Consider the following 9,023-nt stretch of genomic DNA (forward strand, 5'->3'; position numbering starts at 1 on the left):
AAAACAACTGCAAGCACACTCTTGGAGTACAAGAGGAGCAGTGCTTAATTTGACTGGTGCGTATCTCAAATGAAAGGAAACTACACAGCATTTATTTTTTTCATGTTAATCTAACCATCCAGCTCATTTCCTCCCATGATCCAGTCTGGGATCCCTTGCTTTAGAGTAAGGGAATTAAGATGGACTCAAATGAAATGAAACGTAGGCTTTATATCACAATGGATAAGCATGTCTACCGAGTAATGAAAAACATACTTAAAACTTTTTATGGCGTTCTGAGAATCGTAATTTTCTGTTCTGAGCATTGCTATTTAATTTAGGTACTGGGCTTGAAGCAAGTGTTTGCTGAGGCTTTATTTTTAAAATGAGGTTAGAGAAAGAGTCTTTCTTTTCCCTTTCCTGAGTGGCTCGGACCCAGAGCGCGGGAGAAACAAGCAGCACTTCGGCCGATGTCCCAGGCGCCGGAACAAGAGTTTCCCAGGAAACAAGTCTAGAAAAAATAAAAAATAAATAAAAAAACCAAAACCATTCAATGTTCAGTGTGCGTGTGTGTGTGTGTGTGTGTGTGTGGAACAAGTGTTGGCTTGGCATTTTACAGTTTTCTTCAGGCAGAAGGTTTCTGGGAAGAGATCCAGGGACCGTGATTTAAACAGTGGAAAAAAGGGAAAACTTTGAAGAAAAAAAAAAAACAGGGAGGTGGTGTGTGTGTGTGTGTGTGTGTGTGTGCGTCTGTACGTATGAGAGATAGAAAGAGAGAGAGAGAGAGAGAGAGAGTGGGTTAAAACAGGAACAGCCCGGATCACTCTAAGAGCAGTGGAAAAACAAGGAAAGAAAGAAATTCTTAAGCCCATCAGCGTCGGTTTCAGAAGGCATCTTTGTTTGCTCTGCATACTAATAACACAGGTTTAAAAGATGGGCTTTGCTGGGAATTCATCCATTAAAGCTTTCCTCACAATCATCCCTTCTGTTGGCTCAAAAGCCTTTTGTTTTCTGTTGTTTTTTTCTGTTTTCCACCCTTGTTCTTTCTCCACAGGAAAGGAAAGAAACAAAATAAATGAATAAATTCAGAGAAAGCCATTGAGCGGTGGGGGGGGGGGGGGGGTCTTGCTGATCGGCGGAGGTAAACATCAAGGCTAACGCACTTCTGGAATAGTAATGCTTTATTACCGCCACCTCCGCCGGCCAATAAGAAAGAAAAATGCCCGGAGACAATGAGCAAGCGACCAATCACAAACCGGCCACGCATGAGCGGAGCAGCTGAACCAGGACGGACAGTTAAGCGGGACAAACGGAACTGGCTCAGGATCGGATTGGACATAAAGAAGGAAAACCTGGACGAACAGAGCTGAACCACACCAGACAGGGCTAAACTGGGGCAAACAGAGCTGAACTACACCAGACAGGGCTAAACTGGGGCAAACAGAGCTGAACTACACCAGACAGCGCTAAACTGGGGCAAACAGAGCTGAACCACACCAGACAGCGCTAAACTGGGGCAAACAGAGCTGAACCACACCAGACAGTGCTAAACTGGGGCAAACAGAGCTGAACCACACCAGACAGGGCTAAACTGGGGCAAACAGAGCTGAACCACACCAGACAGCGCTAAACTGGGGCAAACAGAGCTGAACCACACCAGACAGGGCTAAACTGGGGCAAACAGAGCTGAACTACACCAGACAGTGCTAAACTGGGGCAGACAGAGCTGAACCACACCAGACAGGGCTAAACTGGGGCAAACAGAGCTGAACCACACCAGACAGTGCTAAACTGGGGCAAACAGAGCTGAACCACACCAGACAGTGCTAAACTGGGGCAAACAGAGCTGAACCACACCAGACAGGGCTAAACTGGGGCAAACAGAGCTGAACCACACCAGACAGGGCTAAACTGGGGCAAACAGAGCTGAACCACACCAGACAGGGCTAAACTGGGGCAAACAGAGCTGAACCACACCAGACAGGGCTAAACTGGGGCAAACAGAGCTGAACCACACCAGACAGGGCTAAACTGGGGCAAACAGAGCTGAACTACACCAGACAGGGCTAAACTGGGGCAAACAGAGCTGAACTACACCAGACAGTGCTAAACTGGGGCAAACAGAGCTGAACCACACCAGACAGCGCTAAACTGGGGCAAACAGAGCTGAACCACACCAGACAGGGCTAAACTGGGGCAAACAGAGCTGAACCACACCAGACAGCGCTAAACTGGGGCAAACAGAGCTGAACCACACCAGACAGTGCTAAACTGGAGCAAACAGAGCGGAACCACACCAGACAGTGCTAAACTGGGGCAAACAGAGCTGAACCACACCAGACAGCGCTAAACTGGGGCAAACAGAGCTGAACCACACCAGACAGCGCTAAACTGGGGCAAACAGAGCTGAACCACACCAGACAGGGCTAAACTGGGGCAAACAGAGCTGAACCACACCAGACAGTGCTAAACTGGGGCAAACAGAGCTGAACCACACCAGACAGCGCTAAACTGGGGCAAACAGAGCTGAACCAGGGCCAAACTGGGACACGCAGCTCACATGCCAGCAGGTCTTATATAAACAAGTCACATTCCATTAGAGTCAGAGCCGTTTTCTGCGTATCGCTACGGCGACCGCACCGCACGCTCCAGCAAAGTGTGATCGCGCGGGGCGGGCGAGGCGTGGCCCAGCTCCTTCTCTGCAGCAGCACCCCGGGGTGATTTCGCTGCAGCCAGGCCCCCCTGCCCTGACCCAGCTCAGCTCAGGGTCCCCCTCGACCCTTGGGTCCCCCCCCCATATCCAGCCCAAGCCTGTCGGCCCCGCCCACACGAGGGCAGCGGAAGATGAAAGCAGAGGTCCTCGTCGCCGGGGTTACAGAACGACCAGCGCCTTCGAACGGAGGGCTGGAGGCCTGTGAGCACGCGGCGGGCTGGAGGCGTGCTGTTTGGAGAGAAACCGTCTCCGCCTGGACAGCGTTCAGTAAGAAGACACACAAACACAGGAAACGAGTCTGCCTACGGCGCTGCCGGCGGCAACCCGCGGGCCAATCCCCAGGCCGCCCTCAGATCACCGCTCTGCTGCGGACAGACACGGTGGAAATCACGCGTACGAAAGGCAAGCTTACATCGGGGGGAAAGTGTTGTCGTTGAGAAGAAGGCGCTCACTTCCCGCTCCTGCTTCCTACCGCAGGACACAGCGATAGGAAGCGAGCGTCGGGGGACGTCACAGAGAACACACTCACACTGCAGGAGCCGGTCCAAACACAATCAACAGCAGAGTCCTCAGCCCTCACGCCCAGAGCCAGCTGACTACGCTAAGCGTCCCTGCCTTAAAACTACCCAGAGAGCGCACTTGGATGCATTTCTGCTGGTCTAAATTTAGGGGCAGCACATCACCACTGCAGGCTGCTTTTCCCACAGTGGATCTCACTGGGGGAAGACCTCAGCCGAGCGATAGACAGCACCGGATTACATCAGGCTGCACGTGCGCTTACGTCAGGCAAGAAACTTTCACACAGTGACGCGGTTACCGTGCACCATGGTAACGCCGTGCACCTGTCAATCTCAGAGTGAGGGCGGGTCCTGGCTACAGACATCATAAAAAAAAAAACAACACAAAGCGCAATAACTAGTACAAAATATATCGGAATACCCGTGCCAATCCAAAGTGTTTCCCATTGCAAGGTTGCTAATCTTCAAAAGTAGCACATACGATTAAGTCTCTAGATTATTATAAGTTGACAAGGCTATACAATAGATAGAGGCCTAGTTCCATGGGATCCTGCCTGCTTTTGACCAGATGGATCAAAAAGATGAGCAGGAAAAACAAACTGCAAACTTAGTGCATGTTTGTGAACGTGCTACATATTCACCAATCTTGGCATGTAACTGCTCCGCTGGCAAAACGTGAATCTCTGCTCTGCTGTTCTACTTTCTCTGATGTGAGGGGAGCGAAGGTCTTACGGTCCGACAGTGCCATCTAGTGTTGAGTGTTCAGTACTGCACAACATACACCGGGAGATAAGCAGAGTTCCAAAGCACAAGCACAAAAGAAGTCTGGAGAAAAACATTTTCACTCCTCAGATTAATGTAGCTTTTAAAAGATTTTATTGCTTGCAGTATGTACAAATGGATCAATTTTTTATTTATTTTGCAGACGGAGCTCAAAAGAGTTGCATCACTGATCCGAAACATGCCAAGGATGCTGCCGGAGGACTGAACAAGTCTTGTGTTTTTCCGAAACAGAAAACAATAAACACACACCTTTTGTACATTTATTGACTTTGCTGTCACATATCTAACCGCTAAACTGCACCAATGTTGTGAACACTGACAACAATAAAGCTGATCTGTTGCGCTATTATAAGAAGAAGAAAGGAGGTTTGTGCAATGGTAGGGGCAGACGCTTTCACCATTAAGAACGCAGGTTAACCACAGCAGCACACCCACACATCAGCACAGTCAGGTGTCCGGAGGGCTATAGCTAGGGCCACCAGTTTGTCCACCCATCCATCCAGTACCTATACCTGTTTATTCCTGGGCAGGGTCACGGGAGGTGCTGGAGTTCTGTGCTACTAAAGTTCTGAGTAACGATGAAACCCAGCAGACCCTGCAGCTCTCCGTGACCAGGAGTGAGGACCACCGGCTCAAAGACATGCTTTTTGTAGCATTTAAACCTCCATCTATGTTTACTTTCCTTCCTGACTCTCCTCATACTAGATGAACTAAATTGTATGAGGAGAGTCAGGAAGGAAAGTAAACATGGATGTCTCAGTTAAAAGCTCAATTGTACAACTAGTCCTTTGAATGTGCTGTTGGGAGTGCCGATGCAGACCCCTGGAGGACAACCATTGAACTACATGAATACACGTTTAAATCCCTGCAGGTCACAGAGTGGAGACAACCTGGTGGCCCTATCTATAACAAACAGCATGCAGAGACCCTTAATTACAGTACTTCATTATAATTCTGCTGTGGTAGTCCCAGTACACGACCACACTACAACAAATCACATTAATTGCTCACATCATAAACTGGAAAAGTGCAACATTGAAAATATTAAAGAAATAATAAGAGTAATCATTTTTCACACACACACAGAAAAAAAAATCCAGCCTGATATGTTCAAGCAAAAAACCACAGCTGTCATAATTTTCCATTTAAGCAAAGATACCCATGTTAAACACCCAGGAATTTTACACAAATCCAGTACTTTGTTGCTGCTGTAGTTGACTGGTGGTCAAAGATATGATTGATTCTGGCCAGGGAATAAACAAGTTATAATTCACCTACTAATGTCATGGATTAATATTGATTTAAACATTCACATATACTGAGTAAGGTTTTGGACCGATTCGCCACATTTTACTGAAAGACAAAGAGGTCAGTCTGTTTAATGACTCTGTTAAAGAGCCACAAAGCACACAACAAAAATAAAGGTTTTCATTAAAATACAGGTATGTTAGAAAATAGATAAAACAATCCAAAGTTAAAGTAGAAAAAATAATTAAGCAATAAGAACGTATTAAATCCTTGAAAAACCCAATGTTAGAAAATAAAAACATTAGTCAGATAGAGCACTTTTAGGAAGCTGTGCGGGGGGTTGGTCAACACTCCCCTGCAACCAACACTGCCCCCTGCTGGGAAGCAGAACTCACTGCCCACCCGCAGACATTAGCACCTTCTAAAAGCCATCAGTCAATTTCCATTACTAAGAAAAACAAATACCATATTGCCAAAACCCCAGAATGCAACAGCTGAGCTCTCTCTCACTGCTCCGTCTCTAGAAGACATCTCCTGCTGGGTGCCTACATTAAAGCTCTCTTACTTTCTCACTGTGTGACCAAAGGATGCTGGAATAATCAGAACTAGAGACACTGTAACCCTCCACAGTCTCTGAGTTTGAATACATTGCAAATCTCTAAAAAGGCTCAGATCGTGCCAGAGGGCCTGTCTTTAATGCAGATGCCTTTTCAATTACAAAACACCGGATTCAGGTACATACCACATGACCAGGTATCATCCAATGAAATAATCGGCAATCAAGAAGACTGCATGATAAAATGTCAATAGCTTCTCCCTACCAAATTCAGTCAGTCCATTCCACTGAAAGCTTTAAAGAACACAGATTTCTGTAATCAAAATTACACAAGGTTCAATGTCCCAGTGATTAACCAATGCATGGCACATAGAATACAGAGAAAAGCATAACATAGCCCTCAGGATTGTACCAAATGCTTGCAAGAACAATTGTATATTAGCACATATACGAGATCTTCATACATCTAAGCATTTAAGGGAAAATAGATATTTTTTTTCCATACAGGACTCCATTTAAACAAAAAATACACCATCCGTCATATGCCCTCTATAAAGATGCATAAAGTTTCATCAATATTTGCCAAGAAACTTTCCCTGTCGAGACAGTGCGCAGCTCCGTTTGATCCAGTCTAATTTCCCATCTGCGTGCCCGCTAAGACGTCTGAGGACTGTCTCGGCCTTCATCTCTGGCTTAAAGCAGACATCTTATCTGATCCTTTCAGCGTCGCTCAGAATTTAAAGTTTAAACACGGCCGTGGTTCTCCCGCAGTCGGCCTTCTGAGTCGCTCGTAGAGAGCTCTTAGAACCCACAGCTGACGCTCTGCTCTGCTCGACCTGGGAAAGAGACCCGCAATGCCCCGCTGTGCCCTATAGGTGGCAAACTTGTGCACTCCACTGCTGGGCCCAACAGCAGCCTTGCTACTCTGTGTCCACGGGAACCATTCTGACAGGTTTTACATTTATACGCTCCCTGTAGGGTCTTAAAACTCTGGAGTCCAAGTTAAATTATTTATCCTTCAATTTGGTTTGCTCCTATTCATTTTAAATGATCCACACTACGAAGCAACTTTGGGATAAAAAGGAAAGTTTTTGGCTGAAGAAAGTGCAAATAACATTCCTGGAATGTAATTCTGTCGCTTCTATGCACTACAGGACAGAAATAAACCCACGAACAACAGAGGTGATCAGTCTGATAAACAAAAAAAGATCAGGACCCAGAGAACTAAGCAAAGCCACAAGGAAACACCGCACCAGGGGAAAGGGAGGTAATGAAGGCTGTTCTTTCACACACCGTCAGCTCAATAACAGCCTGACTTAGCAGCCCTCCCCAGCAGCAACTCCACTTCAGGGAATTAGCCGCCAAATCCAGACATTCAAAAAAAACATTTGAAGGACATAATAAGCCAAGGTTCGTTTTTCTTACAGGGTTTTACGAGACTCCAGAGGGTTGGGGCGCTTTTCCTGAAAGAACGGAGAGAGCGTATGCGCAGCGCTAGAAGAACCATCCTTCAACGCTTCTACACGTCTGTGTTCAGGTCATAAAAAAGTCAAAAGTAACATACAAAAAAAGAGGGGCAAGAAAATCGTATTTTAAAAATAATTATCATGAGACAAGAGGTGTGTGCGTGCGTGCAAATGTATTTGTGTGAGAGAGAGCATTTTAACCTAACATCTAACAGAGAAAACAGCCAACACGCACCGCTACACACAGCGAATAGACAAGCACGTATAAACCAGGACAGTTTTTCAGCGTCTGAGCAGGAGAGGCCATGCTTGATCCCGATCTTTCAGTCGTCTTCACCAGTGAAGTTCAGTTCAGAGTTTTGGGGGTCATAAGAGAAGAGGAGAGTGAGAGGGGGAGAGACAGACAGCAGGAGCATGGGGGTCAAAGAGCCAAACAGGAAGTGGGCAGGGAAGGAGCGTCCACACTGAACCACCCGTCTCTCTTCATTCCTCCTTCATTCCTCCCCGTTCATCATTCTTCACTTTCCTCTTCATTTATCAAACCTGTATCTTCTGTTTCACCCCCCATCAGTCCATCATTACGCCTCTCCTCCCGCTCCCTCGTCTCCCCCCTGCTCCTGGGCTCACTCTGGGGAAGGGGCCGTCCCCCCGTCCTCCAGGTCCTCCTGGGTGCCCGGGCCCCCCTCCCCGGCTCCAGCGCCCTGGAAGAGCTCCTCCAGCAGGTCCTCGCCCGCGCCCCCCGCCCGCGAGGCCCACAGCGCCGCCGCCTCCGTCAGGCCCATGGAGCGCAACAGCTGGGCGTAGTCCGCAAACGCAGCGCCTATCAGCTTATGTGCAGACCGCTGGGTCAAGGAAGGTACAGTACACACATCCACATGCAGTAATGACAGTGTTCACATCCACATGCAGTAATGACAGTGTTCACATCCACATGCAGTAATAATGGTGTTCACATCCACACACAGTGCAGTGACAGTGATTCACATCCATACACACAGCAGTGACAGTGATTCACATCCATACACACTGCAGTGACAGCGATTCACATCCATACACACTGCAGTGACAGCGATTCACATCCATACACACTGCAGTGTTTCACATCCATACACAGTGCAGCGACAGTGATTCACATCCATACACACTGCAGAGACACAGTGATTCACATCCATACACACTGCAGCAACAGTGATTCACATCCATACACACTGCAGCGACAGTGATTCACATCCATACACACTGCAGCGACACAGTGATTCACATCCATACACACTGCAGCGACACAGTGATTCACCTCCATACACATTGCAGCGACAGTGATTCACATCCATACACACTGCAGCGACAGTGATTCACATCCATACACACTGCAACGACAGTGATTCACATCCATACACACTGCAGCGACACAGTGATTCACATCCATACACACTGCAACGACACAGTGATTCACATCCACACATACTGCAGTGACACAGTGATTCACATCCATACACACTGCAGTGACAGCGATTCACATCCATACACACTGCAGCGACACAGTGATTCACATCCATACACACTGCAACGACACAGTGATTCACATCCACACATACTGCAGTGACACAGTGATTCACATCCACACACACTGCAGTGATGCAGCGTTTCACTCACACACATACTGTATTCTATGCACCGTGTCACAGTGTGTATCTGCACCCAGCCCAGGCCCTTACTGAGTGAGTTACAGGGCTCCTGCAGCAGCAGAGACAGCCGCAGCA

General features: G+C 47.6%; 1 protein-coding gene across 1 annotated transcript in view; it reads right to left on the bottom strand.

Moving 5' to 3' along the window:
• Positions 1–4,065: 4,065 nt before the first annotated feature.
• wdr11 (WD repeat domain 11) overlaps positions 4,066–9,023 on the bottom strand; it is a 56,146-nt gene continuing 51,188 nt past the window's right edge. The window contains exon 29 of the mRNA XM_035400145.1: positions 4,066–8,095. Within this exon, the coding sequence (XP_035256036.1) occupies positions 7,887–8,095 (209 nt within the window). The 3' untranslated portion in view covers positions 4,066–7,886. The remainder of the gene's footprint in view (positions 8,096–9,023) is intronic.

Source organism: Anguilla anguilla, chromosome 18, assembly GCF_013347855.1.
Source record: "Anguilla anguilla isolate fAngAng1 chromosome 18, fAngAng1.pri, whole genome shotgun sequence".
NCBI lineage: Eukaryota > Metazoa > Chordata > Actinopteri > Anguilliformes > Anguillidae > Anguilla > Anguilla anguilla.